Below are 22,440 nucleotides of genomic sequence, written 5' to 3' on the forward strand. Positions count from 1 at the left end.
TCATGGCGCAAATAGATTTGTACTGCAATGAGTCCATCCCATCCATAGTTAATTGAGTTGATTGCTTAATTAATATGATGAGCCAAGTAGCTCATCATATTAATCCAAAATCCAAATAACAGAATATATGCAAATCTAAATAACACAAGATATGCAAATATAGTATGATATGCAAAAAAAATATGTATTTGTGATTGTGCAGACAGTTTGGCTGCAGACAGCGGTCGGTCCTCCACTGAGTCTGTGCTGTCCAGGACTTCTCCTGTGGGCATGAGCCCACAAATCAAAGAGCCGACTCCATCTATGTCTGCCAGCCTGGGCTCAGCAGAGACTCTCTGTGACGATGATGTCCCCCCCATTCCATTGGATACACACAGGGATGGTGAGTTTGCAGAAAAACACAACTATTTTTGCACAAGGCAAATTAAGTGATATGAGTCATGTGCAAAAAATATGTAGACAAATAAATACTGAACAAAAATGGACAGGAATAGAACAACTCACACTCTGCTTCCCTGCAGCCTGCGGGCCGGCTGTAGCTGTAGCTACAGTTGGACCTCTCTCACATGTGGAGGATGAGCTGGTTTACACTGTGGCCTCTGGAGGTGAGGAGAACCTCAGCATAACAGCTCTCATGGAGTCTCAGGGTCTGACCTGTGGTCCAATGAGCATTGTCAGCTTCAACAGCAACTGCTGCTCTGTCACAGACCTGGCCTCAGGCTCCGAGGCTGTCTGCATCATCAGTGGGGCTGCAGAGGACGGAGCTGTGAGGGATTATCACATGCCTGCAGGTCCTGTGACAACCTCAGGGGTTACAGAGGTTGTTGCCATGGCAGAGGTTAGTGAGGAGCTTTTAATGAAAGCATAAGAACTGAATGCATGTCTGAACACTGATGGGAAAATCTGTCTCATAATACCCATTGTCTGATTGGCTTATTGACGCAGTAAGTTCATTACAGTGGATTATAAACCTAATAATCCTTTTTTTTCCGTTTAATGTTTCACATAATCAGAGTGGATACAATTATATCACATTCAGTGTGCTGTGTTGAAGAATTGTAATATAGGAAATATGAAATAATTGGGAATGCTGTTGTACTGAATATCAGAACAGCTGTGATACGGTTGGGTTTTGAAAATGATCACTGCACTAAAATTCTCTAACATGCTGTACAATAGACCTCAAGTCTTCTATTGATTAAATACAATAGTTCTGTAAGCAGCATATATAATGTTCAACAACAGATTTTTATTATTTGTTTATTTTATCTTTCATTTGGCTCCACCAACACAACTACTTCTGCAGTATTACTGGCACACCTAAACGGATTGTCTCCTGTTGTAGGTGGCGATGGCTAAGCTGCGAATAGAAGGTGAGGCCCTAGCATCAGTGATGTCCGGCTGTGGCTCACCCATCTCTTCCTGGATGAGTGATCTGAGCATGTGCAGTGAAGGCGACCAGTCTCTACACAGCTTCAGTCAGTCTCAGAGCCAGCAAGGGGAGGCCCTTGCTGAACCTGAACCCAACCTTTCGTTCGGGGTGGAGGGGCTTGGACTTTATGACGGCTGTGGCAGCCCAAGGAGAGGAAGTGTGGAAGGAGAGGTGGTGCTGTCAGAAACCGGAAGTGACAAAGGAACTCCAACCAAAGACAGGCTGAGGAAAATGCCTCCATCCATGGCTAAGACTAACATCCAGATTCTAACAGGACCTGGTAACCTGTCTCCCTTCAAAACCACCATCAGTGTGCACCCATGTGTGGTGGTCAAACCCATGCTTATACAGGAACCAACCAGCCTCTCTTCTCCCACAAAGACCAGCTTAATAAAAGACCATGGCAAATTTAACACAACACATTTAGCTTCTATTTCCAGTGAGATGAGCTTTGAAGACCCCTGGTTGAAGCGTGGTGGGGAGGAGGTCAAGTCTAAGGAGTTTGTGTGTGAGGTGAAGCCCGGGAAGAGGGAGTCGGAGCAGCCAAAGAGCCAGAATGGAGGTGTGATGGGGGACCAGCGGAGCTTCTGCAGAGAAGGTGAGCGGGGTCAGAATCAGATAATATATCCAGCTGGAACGAAAGATCTACCCAGGCAAATTTGCACAAACTCATAACCACTTCATTTATTTTTACTGGTCATGCTAGTAATATATATTTGACTTGCTACACACAAGGCCGCTTCAAATTCCATTTTAAAATGTTTCTTTATGGCCAACAAAGTTTTTCAATTCCATATGAAGACTCAAGGAATAAATATTTGTTCAATTATTTTTGTGAAATAACAAAGTTTTCAGGGGTTTTTTTTCAATTCAAAGTGTTTTGTATTTTAGTATAACTACTATAATATACTATGTTTTTCTTATTTTCTATGGTTCCTTCATCAGGTGGGGATCACGGCAGCTCCAGTTCAGGGGGGGAGGTTGTGTCGTCTCCAGATTCCTTTAAGCGAGTAGTAGACGGCTGTGAGATGGTGGCTGTTGTTGCCCAGGGAGACTGCCTGACTAGTATCTACAGCCCAGATATCCATCGCACTGCCAGTCTACCCCGCGGCTGGCACCGTATCAACCGCCACGACGGCTTAGACAATGGAAATGAGTACCGTAATCTTGGCGTCACAACTTCAACTCCCTGCAGTCCCCGCGCCACACTCGATCGCCGCGGATCAACAGGCAAACAGGGCTTCTTCTCCAACAAGAAGGGGGGAATCCCACCTCTGCCGCCCGTACGGAAGTCCAGCCTGGACCAGAGAAACAGGGCAGCCAGCCCTCTCCACCAGCTCAACCACGGAGTATCATCACTGAGCTCAACAGATGATGCTGGGGTGTCTGGATGTGGCCCCGCAGGTGTCACCAGACAACAAGGCTCCAACATTGACAGCAGCAGACTTTTCAGCGCCAAGTTGGAACAGCTTGCAAACAGGACCAACTCTCTGGGTCGGGTCCACAACTCCAACAGCGGTTCCCACCACTATGACTGCTTTTCTCTGGAGAGGGGGGGCAGCCTGAGAGGAGGAGGTGGAGGAGGAGTGAGGGGGGACAGCACTATGCCTCGTACAGGGCGCAGCCTGACACGTGCTGGATCAGTCTCTTCTCCTACTGGAAACCCCAGCAGCCCCACTTTAAGTGCCAGTCCTGGTCCAAGCAGTGCTCCACAGTCACCCGCCAAAACCAGCAGCCAGTCAAAAATTTCAGCAGTCAGTAAGCTGCTGATGACCAGCAGCCCCAAAGCCAGGAGCCTGTCTACCTCCAGCACCAAGACCCTCAGCTTCTCCACTAAGTCTTTGAGCCAAGCTGCCAGCCGCAGCTCCAGCCTCCCTCCAAATGGAAAGGTAGGAATTCCCTACTGTTATTAAACACACTTTTAACACCTGGAAGATGCATGTCTTCCCTCATCAGATTTAATTTAAACCAGTATCAAACCTTCCTTTGTGTTTTACACAAGAACAAACAAATCAATTTATTATTAAATGCAAGACACTCAAGCTGTCATGCCCTCCTTTTTTCCTTACATCAACCCTAACCTTGACTGTTTCCTCAGCCCCAGAGTTCAGTCCAGGGCCCGGTGCAGCAGCAGCAGCAGCAGCAGCAGCAGGGACCCGCCCCGGGATCCTGGTCTACCCAGTCTTTAAGCCGCAGTCGAGGGGGAAGCCTGGCTGCCAAGTTGCCTCTCAGGGCTGTAAACGGTCGGATCTCAGAGCTCCTCCAGGGAAGTGCAGGCCCCCGTTCCAGGAGTCATGCCCAAGGAGGAGGCACGGATCCAGGAGAGGAAAGAGGAACTGGAGGAGCAAGGTCAGTCAGTTAGACTTTGTTTGGTTTTAAAGTTCAGGCATATATTTGAATGTCCTAAACAAGATATTCACACAAGTGCAAGCCTCATAGAGCCTTTCATATGAATGTACTTAATTACACAATGATAAGTATGATCAGCAACCAGGATTCTGAGTGGTAGACACCATTCATTTGTTATGTAATAAAACCAATAATATCTAAGCCAGCAACACTATTTGTGATGTTTGGGAATCCTGTTGGCGTAAAATTCAAACTGTAAAGTCAGCAGTTTTTCCTCATCAATTATGTCAGAATAGAGAAATTACATTAAAACATACTTGAAAAATAATCTGTTTATTATGGTTTAAACTTTTTTAAACTATTTCCCTGCTCTCAGTGGAGGGGGAGCAGCACCAGGAAGTGGAGGTGGAGGAAGTCAGGTGGAGGAGAGAGCAACAGTGGTCCAAACGCTTCCCTCTCCCTACAGCAAGATCACAGCTCCCAGAAAACCACACCGCTGCAGCAGCGGACATGCCAGTGACAACAGGTAAAACCTCAAGTTTACTGGGAAATAAAAAAGTTGAATATATATATACGTATATAAATGTTTTGCCTTCAACTCTGAATCAACATTGCCTCTAACAGCAGCGTACTGAGTGGCGAGCTCCCCCCTGCCATGGGAAAAACAGCCTTGTTTTACCACAGTGGAGGCAGCAGCGGCTATGAGAGCATGCTGAGAGACAGCAGCGAGAACACAGGAAGTACCTCCTCCGCTCAGGACTCCCTCAGTGAGCACAGCTCAGCCACCACCTCCTCCAGACGGAGCTCCAAGAGCAGCAAGAAGAGCAGGAGCAACACAGGTCCTCATTTTTTACACATTTAAGCTATTCCTGAAATGAATTGAGTATGAAGGAGGGAGAATGGGGGTCAGCTGTGGCTCAGGAGGTAAAGCTGGTTGACCATCACGTTGTGGTTTTTACTCTCCACTTGTTAAAGTGCCCTTAGGGAAGCAATTCTACCTAAAGTTACTCCTTTCACTGAGGTATAAAACATTTACCGTTTTACTGTTTATCGTGGGAAGTTTGAGTTTTGAGCAAACAGTTTGGGAACATTGCTGTTAACTTCATCGTTTACAACAATGAGGCACAAGATCAAAATAGAGAGTTTCATTACATTTGCCAAAGAGCTTTGGCAAATAAAATCATCCAGCTTCGCTGAAGAAACCCCAGATTGATTCTGTAAAAATGGTTCTTAAATGTTTTAGCTATGACAACCAGGTCATAAGGAGAAAGCTATGAGTGTGGTCTAAATTCAATAATGTAAAAGTCAGAAACAGCAAACACCACTCTACAACCTCAGTCAAACCTGATAACATATTATCAGAAGATGCCCAACCCTTAAAAAAAAGAAAGAAACAGCTAAGAAAGTAATACCAAACTGAAAGAGCTCTATGAGGAGAATGTTTTGGTGAAAAGGCAAAGAAAAGGTAAGGGCATAGTGAATAAAAGCTGTGGTTGCAGAAGGAGCCAGGTGAGTAAGGTGACCCTGACCACTCGTGTGAAATGGTTAAAGGAATCTGCTGGTGTGGCTGTAATGAATATATATTCACCAGCACACCACACAGAGCGGCTGCTAATGTGCTCGCCAAATTGCACTCTGCTGGTTTTCCATGAGGATGGATATGTGCATAAAATCAGATTGGACAGAGTCGGCTCTTCCTGGTGTGTTTGAATTGGATTAACCTTATGTGCAGGGTGCATGCCTGACCCCACCATGACTTGTGGATGTGCTTTTATTTAGCTTTAACCACAACTGATTCAGTGCTTCAATGAGATAATAGAATCTGTTGTAAAAGTTTTGAATGTTCAAGAAAAATGGAACAATTCATTCCCAAGTCGGGCACAGAGAGTACAAAATATGTGCATAAGACTGTGGAGACAGAAATGTCAATCACATCTCCAATGAGTCTCTCTTTGCACTTGATCTCCATTTGATTACATTCCCTATCTTTCCTCATTTTTTCTTCCATGTCTCTACCTCTGCTTTTTTTTTTTATCTTTTCGTCTCATGCATTATCCAACTCATTCGTCAAACTCTGTCCCCTGACACCCTCTCCTCCCTGCAGACCCTCATTCTTTCTCCATCTACTTGTATTCCTCATTCTCCATAATGAAATACAAATGTCTCTGCTTGGCCTCTCAGTGCCACATTGAGACCAAAAGACAGCTGCAACCTTATTAAAATCCCCAGTTTCTCTCTGCACACCTTATCTCACACTTCCTGGTGAATCTGATAACTCTCAGTGCTGTCCTCATGGCTGGCAATTTCAATGCATTGCACGTGTGCGTGTACAGTCTGAGTGTGTGTGATCACTCTAGCATGGTGGGCAGATTAGAGAGTGACCCACCGCTCCTATCTATGAGCTTCATGAACAGAGATGAAACTGTATATCTGGCTTCACACTCCATTATCTGTTTCTCCCTCTATTTCCTCTTTTTCAATCAGTCAATACTTTTCTTTTATCCTTCCTTTCTGCCCCACGCTTTAGTGTTTCATCCGTCTCATCTCTCTCCGTTCACTCCCATCATCTCTTTTCTTGCTTCTTCTACTCTGCTTCTTCTTACCCATGCGCTATCTTTCCACTTTCCTGTTTAAGATACAAATTCTGAGGAAAAACACATTTTATAGGGTGAACAAGTAAACAACCATAGTGACATTAAGTTTGACTGGAACTATAGTAGCCTATGGTTCTGATTCATACAGTAACGTGTGCAGCTGAATTTTAATTTTTTTTCTGTTATCAACTTTTCTTTTACAATCTTTTTTATATTGTGTTTATTCATGTTAAAATTATAGGCTGTTTAATTATAGACGTAATCTCAGTGACACCATCCATTGGTTTCTGAAGCGGCGTATTGAAGCCCAACAATGGCAGTTGCCATATCGGAGATGCTATATCCGTCTACCTTTTACCAAAACTCTTAGCCTCATTTGAAGAGTTGGATGAGGGGATCAGTAGCACTCTAATATCTGTTGACCATAGAGCTACAGGGAGAGTAGCTAGGCTTAGCATGTTGTGGTGACAAAAAAGCTAGCTTTACTCTTTAACCAGAGTTGACAACATTTTCCTACCTTCACCTCTTGATTGCACATCTATATTTTGTTTAAATCCATACAAAAAAAATAAAAACAGGTCAACTTGTATTAGGTGTATTTTTATATAGTTGCTGTGAGGTTACCATGTAACCTGTAATCTTCTTGTAAGGCTAAGCTAACTAGCTGCTGGCTTTGGAATTATAAAGGGCCTTTAAAAATCCCCAACAGTTAATTTAATAGTAACAAAAAGATAAACCGTATTGGGCTTATTTAGCCTACAGATAGCCTTAACAAACTTTTCTTTCTGTAACATTTGAGGGACAGAATATTCTTGGTTATTCTTCATTATGGTAGTTTTGAAGGAACTTAGAGAACATATCATGTTGTATCTGGGCTTTGGTCCACATGGATCATTCAGAAGACTATAGACTATGGGCTAGAAAGAGGCATACTATTTAGATAAGGAAAAATGGGTCAGAATGGATTCTAAATGGGCTACATTCAAACATTATGAACTCGCTATTGAGCCCAGCAAGGGCCCTCCATCAACCCTTGTAGCCTGAAACATGTGGGGTTTCCATGGAAACAGAGGACAAAATTGGCTGTGTCCCAGTTGGGTATCCCACTTTTGCCCCACATGGGTATGCTGGCTTTGATAGAGTTACCATTTAAATATGACTTACAAAAAAGAAACCGCTCCACACAATGCGTCACTTTTTCTGTAAAAGTTAAACAAAAAAACTTTTGGGGTTGTTTTACAGGTAACATTAAAGCCACCTCAGAGTAAAATGTGGATAACAACATGGATAATTTATGCTATTTCATAAAACAGAGACTGCGTTGGTGTGTTAAATACTTTTCTAACTCCATCTCCTTTCATTTTTCAGGCCTACAGCGTCGCCGTCTGATCCCAGCACTGACCTTGGACTCTTCATCCTCCTCACCTTCTCACCGTTCCTCCAAACAGACCATCACGTCCTCTTCTTCCTCCTCCTCCAGCCCAGGTGCATGCTGGGTAGATGGCCCACTGGGGCCGCCAACTCCTTCAAGTCTCCGTGCTGCAACTGCAACGACAGAAACCTTTGAGATTAAGGTGTACGAGATAGACGACGTCGAAAGAATGCAGAAGAGAAGAGACAAAGGCGGGAGTAAGGTGAGAGAGATGGGCTAAATAACGCAAGAAGGAGTTTACACTAAAAAAGAGGGAGAAAGAGAACGAGAGCGATATAGACAGTATCAGGAAACATAAGGGGCTGCAAGAGAGAAGGAAAGCGTTAAAGAAATGAGAAAGTATGAGGAGAATATACTGTTTGGTGGTGGAGTGAGGGATGTGGGGAGAGAATTAAAAAAAAGGTGGAGAGCCAAAGAGCAGAAAAAGAGGCCCAGAGGGCAGGAGGTATATTGCACTTGATGTCAAGGAAATTGATATGATGAACAGTAGATGTGGGACACATTAAAAAGCAATATGTGTTCGGTTGGACATTGCTTCTGGAGGCAAATACAAGTAGGAGGAAGGTGGATAAGAAAATAGAAATATAGGGCTATTTCTACAGCTTCTCTTTGTGGCAATAAGATTAAAAAAAAGATATAACAATAAGGTTTTTTTAAAACTTGGAGAATCAACATTAACGCTGATTATTTCTACATAACATTTTCCTGTGTTTTTACTTAAAAGTATCACTTTAAATATGATTACAAATGCTTGCAGTGTTAGCAGAATACAGACTACAGAGTGCTACTGTGACACTCGTGAAATTGTTGCAAATGAATGCTTGGTGCAGGTTTGAGTTTTTCTTCTTTATGTATTCAGTGGAGGGAGCATGGTGAGCTTTAGGGGAAAGGGTTCGGAGAGGAAACCATGAAATATAGATTTTCCCTGCAGCGGCCTTAAGAAAGCCACTTAACCCCCGACTGCTCCAGTGAAGCCTCTTGCTGTCCAACAGCACTCGACTGCGGTCATACTGAGAGTCGATGAGGTGCAAATGTGTGTAACTGTGTGAATGCTAAGCAGGCTGCTGCAGAAAGAGAGCCACACATGTTTCACAACACCCTCTGGATTAATGAAGGTGAACCATGTCTGTATGTCCCATGTGTGACAGGAGGTGGTGTATGTCAGCGCCAAGCTCCGTGTGCTGGAAAACCGTCAGCAGAGGATCAGCGAAGTGCGAGCAAAGTACCAGTGTCTGAAGAAGGAGCTGGAGCAGACCAAACAGTACCTGATGCTTGAGCCACACAAGTGGACCACTGAATGTAAGCAGGACCTTGACACATCAGAAAGTGTGTGTGAGTGTGTGTGTTAGATAGAGAGGGCCACTCTGGCGCAGTAATTGTGGGATGTTTGTTCTTTATATTTCAAAGATTGACTGAAAAGCAAGAAATTATCAAAAACAATGATATCAAGCTTATTTGTTTCTGATCATCTTGTCAGATATCATAAGTGTGTTCCTTTTAAATTGTATATTATTACAATTACAATTTAATTTAGTTTGTTCCTCTGCAAAGATAATACTATAAATGCATCAGTCTTTCACGGTAACTCAGATTATTTTATGACTTACATAAATGTAGCGCAATATGTGTATTTAAAACAGAGTTTACTGTTTTACACATAATTGTAGGAACCACATTTGTTGGGCACTATTTCCAACTGTGATAATAATAATAATAATAATAATAATAATGTGATCAACTTAAAGAAGATGTTTCAGTGAGTAGTTTTAGGCTGCAGGATGTGAGATGAAATAAAGCTATGGTGCTGATGCTCACAGTTTAAGAGAGTTTTGATAGCAATAGAGCTCATTGGTACAAAAGGCTTTGGCCTTCAATATGAAGACATTTAACCAATGAATCATTGGCTTTGATTTTTACATGGAATTTATTGACAGTAAATGAACAATACAGAACATCACTGGACTCATCCTTTAAAATAACATAAATATGTAAATTCCAGGTAAAAACAGAGTTTTAGGACGTGGTGTCATATAAATGTTCTGTACCTGTCTGTCCATGTCCAGTTGATCTACAGCAGGTCTATGAAGTGGACTCTATGGAGTATTTGGAGGCTCTGGAGACGGTGACAGACAAACTGGAAACCAGAGTCAACTTCTGCAAAGCTCACCTCATGATGATCACCTGCTTCGACGTGTCCTCCAGACATCGGTAGAAGATGAGGGGACGGAGTGATGGAGGACAGAGAGATGTCGATTGGATGTCGACATTGTAACACTTTCCCCCCCTTTGTATTCCAACACCTTTCCAAAATATCCTCTAAAAGACACATCTCATTGGACGAATGAATAGTTGGAAGAAGGGACAAAAGGATGGAGTGACCAGTTGATCCTGCATGTCATCCTGATGTTTCCTTCAAGTGTAAGTAGACCGAGGGACAGACGGAGAGATGGAGGTACATGAAGGGAGATATATAACAGATGATACTTCAGATTTTTTGTAGTAAACAACCTCAGAGACAGACAGTGAAGAACATCTTATGGACGAGTTACTTTGATTATTGATAAACATGGCTGTCCAGAGGGACAGACAGATGGTTCTGCTTCTGTAAACAAACTTCAGAAGTGAACAGAGAAGGGATTCATTAGACTGATGAGACACCCTGAAGACTGAGCCGAACATTTAGGAATGTATGGAGAGGAAAGGAGCTGAGCAGGAAAGAAAAACTGCCATTTTTAAAAAAAAAAGAAGAAAAACTGATAAAGAAGAGGTGAAGATGAGGAGAGGAACAACTTCTCTCTCCTCCGGGAATTTACAAGAGTACTTTTTGGAGTTTCAAAGTTGAGAGTTATTGCCTGTAAAGACAAAGTGCTGACTACACAACGGCCTGGTATTGTTGGCAGTTGATAAAAGAGACGGACCAAGGGGAAGACTGGAGGACAAAGAAATATGATTTAAGATAAGTGCCTTGTGAACATCTCAACAATACCCAGAGCAGTTCCCTTCTCTCTGAAAATGAGTACATGCAGTAAGTACGGTGCTAGCATAGAAGAAATAACCACAATTGTTCAGTGTCATTGGGAAATCTTTGAGCTTATAGCCATTTCTAAATGTGATGTTTAATTGTGGGTCCATGTTTTGCTATATCATAGACTAACAAATACTGAGAGTTAGAATGCTCTCTGGTCCAGTGATGAGGGTGGAGATTCAATTTGAACTTAATCCCTGACTGAAAGGCCTGAACAAGACCCGCACACCAAATCCTCTTTCAAACTAATGCAAGGACCTAAAGTTGAATACGATCATCTTTTGCCCAAGATGTGTGTTTAACAAAGAATAAAACAATTACGCTAGTTTATTGTGGTGTTTTTTCCCCCTACGTGGCTTCTAATATTTGATCCTCTGGGGAATAACTACGGGGGTCATTTCCCCCTGATACTGATGTGATGGCTTTTTCATGTTCACAAAGCAATGAGACATCTGAGTCATATATCAGTGAAAAAGTGTTTTTTTCTCTGATCCAGCGTGAAGTCCATCCATCGATTGACTGCCCGTCAGACTGACTATCTGTTGTTTGTATCTGTGTTGTTCTGCTCTATTCTAAAAGAAGCTGAATGATTTGTCAACGTGTGTGTTTTATAATAAAGTATCATTTTTTATGTGAGTGCAATGGGACCATGTAGAGACTGAATGATGGCGCGATATTTAAGAGTAAAGAGGACAAAGGTGCAGTATTGGTCTATTGATATACAGTTGTTTTACTTTAAGGCCTGTATATTAGAAACAAAGTAGAGAATTAAGACTGAATTTCTGGCTGTGGACATCAATTGTGGTTAAAAATAAGCTGTATAAAAAGTTCCAGTATTGTTCTCTATTTAAAAAAAACAGAAAATTAAAAGATACGACTAAAAATATGTATAAAAGAGAAACGGAAGAGCGCTGATGAAAGAAAAGGATGATGACCAAATTAGACGATCTCTGCCTGGTTCCATTTTTTGGGGGGAAGGACAGCAACTATTACGATTTGTTGATATTATTATCTATGGTGCTTGAGATGTTTAAGATCTAAATGTTTGTACAAATATATAAATATATGAAAGAGCCTGTTTCCCTCTAAAAGACAGAACAATACCTTCAGAATGCTTCTTCTTCTTCATCATCGTCGTCATCACGTTTGTTTTAAACGTCATCACTGCCCTCTTTTCTTAATGCCTTTTAACCCAGCAAGCAGAGAGCATTCTGGGAGATTGTGTAGGTTAAAAAGGAGGAATAGGCACTGACAGACTTCATAGGAATGGAAATACTAAATACTGGTATGAGTTGTCAAAAGCATCTTGATCCTTATAAAAAACAAACTTGTCATTTCTTGTACACTACACTGACTTAGAAATAGGAATGACTTCATGTGTTTGGATCATCTCTCTGCTGTGTACAGAGGTATCAGTCATCTATCATCAGTGACAGCTACGGGATGATCCGGTGGGAAAGCTTAGATGCTTTTGACAGACTGGACCCATGAAGCGTTTCCACAGGAGGGGAGGAGGTAGCCGCACCGCTTCTCTAATGGTCTCCGTTCACCGTGCCAGTCATGAATGAAGGTTTATTTATTTGAGCTCAGGAGAGCAGAGTCGCTTAGTAATGTCCTTATTTATTTACACCTTATGATCTTAAGAGTTACTATGCATTTAAGTGAAAAAAAAGTGACTGTACAGCTCATGTCATATATAAATATATATACTGTACACATATCATATTTACGCTCATTTTTATTTTATATATTTTCTCTTGGTTTCGTTTGCTCCTGTTGTTCCTGTTGGAGATTGTCAAGGGTTTGGGTTTCGTAAAACATTAACACCTAGGTTAGTTACCAGCACTACAGCTAAATACTGACCTTACAGAGGACTTTTCAAGTGACACTGTCAAGTATTTATTCTGCAGTATTATCTCCAGGCTTTATGAAGTATCGGATGTTTTGGGAACCCAAACCTCAGGATGAGCTAAAAGTTTGTGTCCAGATTTGAGATGCTATGTGTGAGGTTTTTGTCCCCTGATGTGTCACTGCCAAATTGACTGTGGTAGCACTTTATGATTCTAGTACTAGTAAGTGACAAAAACATGACATTTTCTTGACCCAAATTGTTTATGCTGATCAAATGCTCTATATAGGGCAAAGACTATTTTACAGGTAAAGTGGCTCCTCTTATTAGAGACAAAAGTGGTCATCCTTCACCGAATGGTGTTTGTTGTACCAATATACAAAAAAAACTCTGATTAAATCTTTTTTTTTGCAGAAATTGTAATGTGTTTTATCTACAAATCTGACACATAGCATCCTCAAGTTCTCTTGGGTTGAATTGAAGGTCAGACCACATTTCATTGTGTCAGTAGAAGTGTGGTCTGATACTACGTGTTGATGGAAGAGCAAGAAGGAGGGATGTAAATAAAGAAATGTATTGAAAGAAATCCACCTTTGACCATTCGTCCTTTGAACACAGAATTGCAGACAAAGCAGCAGCCAGACCTCCGTTACATTGTCTTGTGTGTGTGTTTGTGTGTGTGTGTGGGGGGGGAAGCAGACACGAGTGTTGGGTGTCACAGACTGGTCAACGGTGTTTTAGGATGAATTATCAGATTAGAGAGTCATGTCCTCTTACAAAAGAGACAGAGGAAGCTCTAAAAGCTGATACTTGTTCCTCTGATAAGATAAGAAAGATTCATGATTCTCTTTGACAGCTGCCTTTCCTGAATAACAAACTGTTGTTACTTTAAACCTAGACTATGTGTTTCCCTTTAATCTATATTTACAGTTTGATCCTTTTAAAAAAAACTGCTTGTTGAGGTTACTTGAGGTCCCCTTGTGATCACATCCTGTGGTCTGACTTTGAGTGCATGACAAACAATTGTGAAATAAATACAAACAAATGATCAACATCTGGAAAAGAAACTACCAGTGATTTGGAATGACTCAGTTAATCCTCAAAGTTTAAAATGACAGTAGGAATATCTGACTTGGCCTGAAATAAGATGTGTTTTCTGAGACTTTTCTTGCCCTGTAGGTGAGATCACCTTGAATACATTTTTTTAAAGGAAAACATTTAAAAGCTACTTAACATGAACCTTAAGAAGTACATGAAGTGTGATTGACTACCAACTGTTGGCTGTGAAGGAAATGGATTAATTCTGATGGCGGTGTTTGTGATTGAGAAAAGTAAATGTCTACGGACTGAAAGGGGTTTGGCAGAAAAGATTCAACTAGGTGCTGCACAAATTCATGTGGTCCTGCTCAACGTGTCTCTCTTCACCATGAGACTGTAGGGTCAGCTGAAACTGAAAAAACATAAAAAAAATGTTTTATCAATGAAGTAATTTTAATTAACATCTTAAGTGAAATGATTGATTTCTTAAGTAAATCGCTGTGTAATATTCAGGAATGTATGGTGACCAGGTTATTATAGTGGAGGAACCCCTTCAGGGTGAACAGGACCCCGCCATTTTTTATCAGGGTCGTGTCTCACCCTGTGGGGGTTCCATTCAGCTATAACAGCTTGCTTATCACTCATTATCTCGAGCTTTACACGCAATCTTCATACGTCTATGAAAGGTTGATTTTAAAAAGTCGATGATGTAGCTCGATGATTTCAACAGGATGGAACATGAAGCCTGTCTGTTTCTCTCTTTAACATATACAGTATATAAGCCAATTTCAAGGTGAAGGCTTTTTTTTACATGACTTGCCTCAAGGAAAGGAGCTAGATGTTTGAATTATGTGCCTGTTTTGTACTAGATATGCCTTAGCTTCCAGTGTGTGTGTGAGAGAGTGTGTAAGTTCCCTTACTAGCCTGCAGGCAGCTTTCTAGGTGACATATTGTCCTGTTGAGCCTGCTTTGATCACACACTCAGCAGGGAGCAGGAAGGAGGAGAAGGGAGGAAAAAGGAGAGAATTGATTAGAGCACAGAGAAGAATAAAGGGAGCAAAAGTGCTGAAGAGGTGCAGGAGTAATGAGATGGGTGAGGTAAGGGAGAACAAAACAAGGTGCAAGTGGATATAAAAAAAAAGGAAATAAAAAAAGAAGGTATTTCTTTCAAATATGTTCTCCTCTTTCATCAAATGAGCCGTCTGCTGCAATCATTCAGGCAAGAGACTTTTAACAGATGGATTTTTTAAATGTGAGACGCTCATTCAGTGATTGTATTAGCACAGAAGAAAGTAAGTCATATTCTTAGTTTGGAAAAGCCAGGTTACCAACATGAAAGCTAAGCTACGTAACCGTTTTGTTGGGGTTTAAATGTGTCTATAAAAATAGTACGCTTCAACTCAAATGGTGTAGCTTTATTAAAGTGGATAAATGACAGCGCTACATAGCTGTGCCACAGTACGCAGCTTCCTGTAACAGTTGCTGGGATGACAATGTCATGACGATATTAATGCTAAAAATGAATGCGCATTCCAACTGATTTAAACTAAAACCTTAACTACCATGCCAAGGGAGAACACTTTCTCTTACTTATTTCCCTTGTTGTTTTCAGGATATTTGTTCTGAACTTTTATGACTGATCATGTTTTATAGAACAGCAAAGAACAGCAAAGTTCACAGATGTGTACTCAGACCAGCATGTGCTTAATACAAATCCATCCTGTAGGGACCCTGAATGTGCACACTACTGTACATGCAAACGCTGCTACAAGTCCCTAAAAGAGAAAAAAAAAATCTGCTCCAAGTTGAGAAGGAGCTGATAGTAAAGTATTAATGTGTGCAGGTAGCTGCAGTAGAGCCAGTTTATATTCAGCTCAACAATCCTTTAAATCACTGCTCTGATTATGAAGGAGCCCCATCCATGTTGAGAGAAGATGTAGGTGTAAAGTGACGTGATAAAGATGTGAGGTTAACTTAGAGATGTGGTTTTGTCTCGCTTATTTCACTCTGAGGTGAGATTACTCATATGGTAATATCCATCAAGTCCTTATCTTCAAACTCTGAAACACAAGAAGATAATGGATACGTTATACCTGGGATAAAAATCTATCGTCTGTGACTGTTATCAAACCTTCAAACAGCAGCTGATCTCTGTGTGAGGAACACGCAGCTGACAGGAGAGTGTCATATTCACTATATGCTTTACACATTTACCGGTAATGATTTACTGATATCCTCTTAAACATCATGTGTTACTGTTGGTTGTAATAAATTGTAAATCCTTCTCTAATGAGACCTGACAATCAGTTTGATGGTCATAGCAAGAAATGTAAAGGATAATTGGATGTGAGGTGGCGTGGGTGTGTGGGGGATCAGAGAGGGGCAGTGTCCCTGCAAAGTGAGAGTGAAAATTGAACAAGGGGGAGAGGAAATGGCATGAGGGCGAGTGAATGAAGATGATTTAAAAAAAACACTCTGAGTCCTCTTTCTTGGCTTGTTCAGGCTGCAGTGAAGGGCGGAGACGAGTCGCTGACAAAAAGTGAATTTAATTTGAGAAGCTCTGAGAAAAAGAGAGAGGAAATAGGTGGTGAGTGGCAGAGAGAAAGAGACAGAAGGTTATAACTGAGGAATAGTTGATGGCTGTCGAGATAAATAAAGAAGAAAGGGGGAGAAAGAGGGACACAAAGCTGTAGAGCTAATGAATGAAGTGAAGGAGGCAGAGAGGAGTATTGTACAGCAGAACAGACTCTAAAACACAGACCATTCATTACGCTGCTGTCATTACTGAACTATCACGTTCATTTCATTACTTCTCTTCCAGATCGGTCAACGGAAGCTTTCCCCTTCTTTCTTTCACTTCATTGTTTTTGCACACAGAAGATGCTCGAGCCTGCTGACCATGAAGGCTTATATCTACAGCTAATCTGCCCAAGTAGATTTGCTGACTTTTAAAAAAATCCTATTTTAAAAAAAGAAATCGCAATCAGAGAGGAAAAAGAGAAGCTTGCTGCCAATGTTGTCCTGCAGTTTAGGTGAACGGCTGCGATGTGCTAATATATATCATATATGTGTGTGTGTGTGTGTGTGTGTGTGTGTATATATATATATATATATATATCATCAAAAAGCTTCACACACAAAACGGAAACATCAAGTGAAACATTTTAAAACTGGAAAAATGTTAATCGAGGGTTTTTACTAAAAAGGACTACTGATAAAAACTGTCAAGAGCAGAAACACACAATAAATAAATCTACACAATGGGGGGGGGGCAATGAGGGTTTTATTAGAGGAGAGCAGAGGTGTGTGTGTGTGTGTGTGTGTGTGTGTGTGTTTGTGGGGATTAGAGAATAGAAGGGAAGTAAGAAGATCAGACTAAAATTGTTTGTGACAGACTAAAATAAGAATAAAGCTCTTATATCTGAGAAAACGAATAGAACTTAAAGTTGATCCATAATCGTCAATAATATTCAGTTTGAAAGAAATATTTAATTGTTAAATAACACTGAACAGAATCATTCAAATCCAGCTAATCCAGGATGAAGGATTTTAGGTTTCAAACATGTCAGCTCCCAGAACTGAGGGAGCGAAAAATGTTAGAAAAGCAAAGAACCTTTTATTTGTGACCTTAAAGGAAACATGCTATCACTCTAATCCTCTCTCTCTCTCTCTCTCTCTCTCTCTCTCACACACACACACACACACACACACACAAAGTTTCCCATCACAGGAGATGCTGTCATCAGTTTGAAAATGGTAGAATTTTAAGGATTAACAGAGGAAGAATGTGTGTGTGTGTTTGCGTGTGTGTGCGAGAGAGAGAGACAAAGTGAGAGAGTGAAAAAACACACAATCTGGGTTTAACCCTTAAAAAGCTGCAGGGGCCACATGCTGACAGAGTAAAACACAAAAACATGGATTAACATGGGAAGTGAGAGGGACATGTATGGAGGCAAAATGGATGTTTTGATGACCTGACTTTACTAAAACAACAACACATGTACACACACATACACACGTGTTACTCATCTCATGGTATGTGTTCAATAAACACAGGAGATAGAGGCCTCTCTCTCTCTCTGACATACTCACAACAGAGCGTCTAATATGTCGCGTCATATCTATCCACAGACATGTGATTTAAATAAATGTTCCCTCCCTCTTTGAAATAAATCATTATTTGTACAGACATTCATTGTGTGCAGAGGATGTATTCTAGTGGCTTTAATGATTTTTACTTTTCCATTCACACCAGGCTGTGTATGAGAAATGGACGTAAGCACAGAGACTCACCTTTGAGTTTGAGGACTGTGATTTGTTAAGTTTTTTGGCCGTGCCTGTTCCTTTTTTTGTTTTGTAGCAAAAGCGTAGTCAGACTACAGGGAGGAGCAGGACATGAGCAAGGGTTAAGCATATGCTTAGTTCACAAAAATATAGTCAATGCCAAAGAACTCATTTATTAGCTATTTGATTAGTTTATAAATGACAGTGTTTCATACTGAAACAGGTTGTTTTAGTTACGTTAAGAGACCCATCATGTCATGGGAAACACTCAACACTGCCAACAAGCTGGATTTAGAGAGTGAAGATGCCAATACCTTATTATACATTCCTACTCAAAGAAGTGGAACTCAAACTTTGATGATCTGATCGTATAATAAACAATGCAAAGCCCTTTTTGTTAAATAAGAAATCACTCATGAACCAATACCTGCAAAACTAATGACATTCACATTAGCTACAGCTAATTTGTCTTGGTTGGTAAATATCAGCGTGCTACAATGCTGAAGCAAAACTGGATTTAGCAGAAGTGTTTTGCCTGAGTACAGTTCACATAACAAATGACTGGAGACTTCTGTTAAACTGGGTGAAAACATATCATTCCTTTATTTTTCCATTTTTTCCACCAAAGGAAAGAAAATAAAGAGAAATCGTTATAAAAAACTTTGTGAGGAAATAAAAAAACAGACTGTCGACAAAGCAATTTAAATTATTGATGTAATAAAAAATGAATGTGTATTGTTGTTGACTTTTTGTTTATGCTACAAGTCTTTAAAAAATGATCATGACTCTTTTAAAAGGTATAAGAAAATTGGATAGAAAGTGAAATCAGTCCAATGTTTTTGCCGCCGTGTCTTAATGACTGATGGACGATTGTTGGTCCATTTCAGCACGACATTCCTCCATCTTCATCAATAGATCTGTAGTCAAGGGGTGATCGTCACCGTGGGTGATCTTTATGATTTGATATGCCTGAAGGGGAAAAAGAGAACATGAGTGTCTTCATCACAGCAGGGTTTGTTTGTTTGTTTGTCTGTTAGTGTCTCATTCCTCCCACCTGTCTGAATGTGTCCAGTGCATCCTGAAGATGTTCCAAGTAATGTTGCAGCTTTCCGACCCTCATCAGCTGCACTCCATGCACCGGGTGAGGATCAGGGTAGTATCGTCTAGACCAGAATACATAGAGAGAGAGACATGAGAGTTACAGTAGTGCATTCTGATGGCTTGTTAAAAAATGTGTCCTCTCACTGTGTTGCAACTACCACAAAGATATCTCAATTAAAGGAAGAATGTGCAACATTTTACACATAAATATAACAGAAATCAAATGTCTCTCTGAGTCATGACTGTCTACGATGAGTGAGAAGCCTGAGTCCCGCCAGCTGTATTGTTGTTAAAGCCGTGTTTACATAATAAGCATAAAGCTGTTTTAGTGAAGGACTAGAGAAAAGAAGAATAACAGTCTACTCACTGCTCATTTGGGTGTCACGTCAGTGTTGTTAGATCACAGTCATTCAGTGTCACTTTATGTGCAATATGAAGCTACGAGTTTAGCAAAGTGTTCTAACACAACACAACAATGCAGGCCAAAGGCAATTTTAGTTCGAGCAAAGAAATTTTTTTCCCGCAGCTTGCGCTTAATGGTGCTTAACTATGGTGAGTTTTAATTCACTCCTTTGTGTAAATGAGAGTGGAGAGGGGGGTTGGAGGTGTCTCGCAGGAGTAGGGTGGAGGATTCAGAATAGCGGAGGTGTCACCAGACAGAAGTTTGTTTTGGTTTATTGTTGGTGCTCAAGGGCGACATCAACTGGATCAAAAAGTCGCACACACTTCCTTTAACAAAACTAAATATTAAAGCTTTTAGCTCTTTAATTCTTTGAGTGTTCTTTGTGTTGTTAGTGCATTTCTCATACAACTAACAAGTTGCTTTTATTACTAAAAATGCTAAACAATTTTTAATGTGCTGAAAACACAACATCCTATATAAAAAAAATATCTGTAAAAATCCAACAGAGACTTATATCTGATAAAAAATATTACTTTGACCAGGATGTCTTCTTAAGCTGCTTAGTTATGTTGCTGTGAATAACACTGAAGATGGAGGCTCAGGTCACAGGATCTTAAAGGTCCAAACTGTAAGATATCTACTGAATTAAATCATAAAATGACTTTAGGAAACACACACTTCAACATGTGTTGCACAATGCAGCAGCCAGTGTGTCCTTTTAAGTTTCAATTTCAGTCTGGAATGGTTTGTTTTTGTTTTCACCAGAGAAGTAGGCAGTTTTAAGGCACCCCCACATGGCCATTTTGGATGCCCCATGGTTTGCCAGGCAAATGGTATACCAACAGATGATGCAGCGATGAAAGCGGGCAAACAAACTGGTTCAGGTATAACTGATTCTACCCGACCTAAAATGCCTCGTAATTCTTCTAAGCTCTCTGGCTTTACGTGGTAAAAACTAGGATAATTACTGGAGATGCTTTTGAAAAATGTAGAGAGGTTAGAACGCAGAAAGGTTTCAAGACCGATGCAGAGCTGGATAAACACTGAAGCTTCTGTGTCCGTGACTGGGAAACCTACGTTTACTTCGACCCTAGGGAGGAGGGGGCAGGGGGAGACAGCTCTCTAATGTTTTAATTTGGACTTCAGTACCCATTCTAAACACTTTGTGTGAGAGTTACATGTTGCTCCTTTAACAGGCAAAATGAAGTAGGTAAGACTTTCTTGCAGCTCCGTTTGGATGGCAGCTCCTACACATGTTTCCTCATGAGTCTCCAGTTCAACTAAAGTCCTCGAGCTTCTTTCTTGCACCTTGGCATGAGAGTTCCCACAGAAGCTTCACAGCTTGATGCCATGATAATTGAGGTGCACTCCTCTGGTCTCATTTGTTAAACATGGGCACCTCCACAGGCACTGTCCTTGAACTCCACAGGACATGAAAATGACGAGGAAAGATTTTGGAATGAGGCTTTGTACTAAGAATTTTTATTCTGTGCACCTCACACGTGTGGTGAGAGTATGTATCTGTTACTATGTCTAGGCAGCCTTAAAATGTCCCTTAAAGCAACTTTAACAATATAAATTGTCACAACCCAGGCTCTGGGAGTTAGACAAACAAGGGGACCACACAGTTTTAAAGTTATTTAAGTGACAATTCATTGAAAACTAAGGCAAAATATCCTAATATAAGAATATGCAGTCTGTAAATCAGTGGTGATTTCAATGGTGAATGTGTGTGTTGTGGAGGCTAATCAAAGCTCACAAAACAAAGTTAGTGTTGACGAGAGAGAGACAGAGAGAGAGACAGAGAGAGAGAGAGAGAGAGAGAGAGAGAGAGAGAGAGAGAGAAGCCAGCTTGCCCTGGTGCATTACATCAATTTAACTTGCTCCACCCTTTACTACCTGAAGGCAACCTGAGTGGGGAGCACTGTTGTCCCAAAATTATAAAGTGTATACTCAAAAATGCACGAGCAAACATTAGCATGGTCTCTGAGCAACAAGACGGAGGATTTAATGGACAAGATTGAATAGTTGTCTAGTATGATGCATTTATAAGTAAGAGAACATTTCTTTTAACAATTAGATTATAAAAAAAAAAAAAAAATCATATGGTTTTTTTTTGCATGTATTTTTATACATGTGAAAGCTTGCATTATTCATGTCTCCATTTTTGTTGTGTGAATATACCTGCACGAGCATGTGGGTATGTCTGCATATGCGTGTGCTTTGCATGTTAGTGTTCAAGCCCTTTCATTCAACACATTTCCATTTCCAGTGTCACAGTTTTAAGACAAACAAGCACAACCCACACTGCAGATATTCCCATGATAACTGAAAAAGAAAACTTGCAGAAAGACACAGTTACTCGTATCTATCTATACTCATTACACTTGAATATTCTGCACTACTTGCTCATATGTGCACTCATACAAACACATACAGTGTATCTGTATGCATGAATATATTGTTTATAATGAGCATGCTGTCAGCTAGCAGAGAAAAAAAAAGCAAAGATGGAGGAAATGTTGCTCAGCATCTCTAGAGTTCAAGGTTTTGATCAGTGTTGAGTATCCATGGTGACGGAGCAGTTCTTATCAGCCTAATCAATAATTTTAGCATTAGCGCGCACATACACACACCTACACACACAAACACACACAAACACACACCTACATACACACACACATAGACACACACACACACACGCAGGAAAACATCTCATCTTTCTATGTTTATTTGTTTCAGCCAGTTTAAGGAAGTAAATGTAAAACACAGCTAACAATGAAACAGCTAAATAGACTCACATTGAACACTAAACTTAATGACCTTTGAGGACACAAAGCCCACCCCACACAGCACATGTATAAATAAAGAGGTTGTTACTAAACTGTTCACACACAAACACAAAGATTGTTAAGCAAGCTGCTTTGTTGTTC

At 40.7% G+C, this 22,440-nt stretch overlaps 2 protein-coding genes across 2 annotated transcripts in view; one reads left to right on the forward strand and one right to left on the reverse strand.

Moving 5' to 3' along the window:
• kif26ba (kinesin family member 26Ba) overlaps positions 1-13,024 on the forward strand; it is an 83,768-nt gene extending 70,744 nt beyond the window's left edge. Inside the window, exons 19-28 of the mRNA XM_020639611.3 lie at positions 203-382; positions 522-838; positions 1,346-2,030; positions 2,378-3,321; positions 3,531-3,781; positions 4,158-4,307; positions 4,406-4,620; positions 7,744-8,009; positions 8,956-9,106; positions 9,871-13,024. Of these exons, the coding sequence (XP_020495267.2) occupies positions 203-382; positions 522-838; positions 1,346-2,030; positions 2,378-3,321; positions 3,531-3,781; positions 4,158-4,307; positions 4,406-4,620; positions 7,744-8,009; positions 8,956-9,106; positions 9,871-10,019 (3,308 nt within the window). The 3' untranslated portion in view covers positions 10,020-13,024. The remainder of the gene's footprint in view (positions 1-202; positions 383-521; positions 839-1,345; positions 2,031-2,377; positions 3,322-3,530; positions 3,782-4,157; positions 4,308-4,405; positions 4,621-7,743; positions 8,010-8,955; positions 9,107-9,870) is intronic.
• A 5,558-nt stretch (positions 13,025-18,582) lies between these two features.
• smyd3 (SET and MYND domain containing 3) overlaps positions 18,583-22,440 on the reverse strand; it is an 82,161-nt gene continuing 78,303 nt past the window's right edge. The window contains exons 11-12 of the mRNA XM_020648802.3: positions 19,058-19,166; positions 18,583-18,972 (exon numbers count right to left, since the gene is read on the reverse strand). Coding sequence (XP_020504458.2) covers positions 18,856-18,972; positions 19,058-19,166 — 226 coding nt within the window. The 3' untranslated portion in view covers positions 18,583-18,855. The remainder of the gene's footprint in view (positions 18,973-19,057; positions 19,167-22,440) is intronic.

The sequence above is a fragment of the Labrus bergylta genome, chromosome 3, assembly GCF_963930695.1.
Source record: "Labrus bergylta chromosome 3, fLabBer1.1, whole genome shotgun sequence".
NCBI classification, from domain to species: Eukaryota; Metazoa; Chordata; class Actinopteri; order Labriformes; family Labridae; genus Labrus; species Labrus bergylta.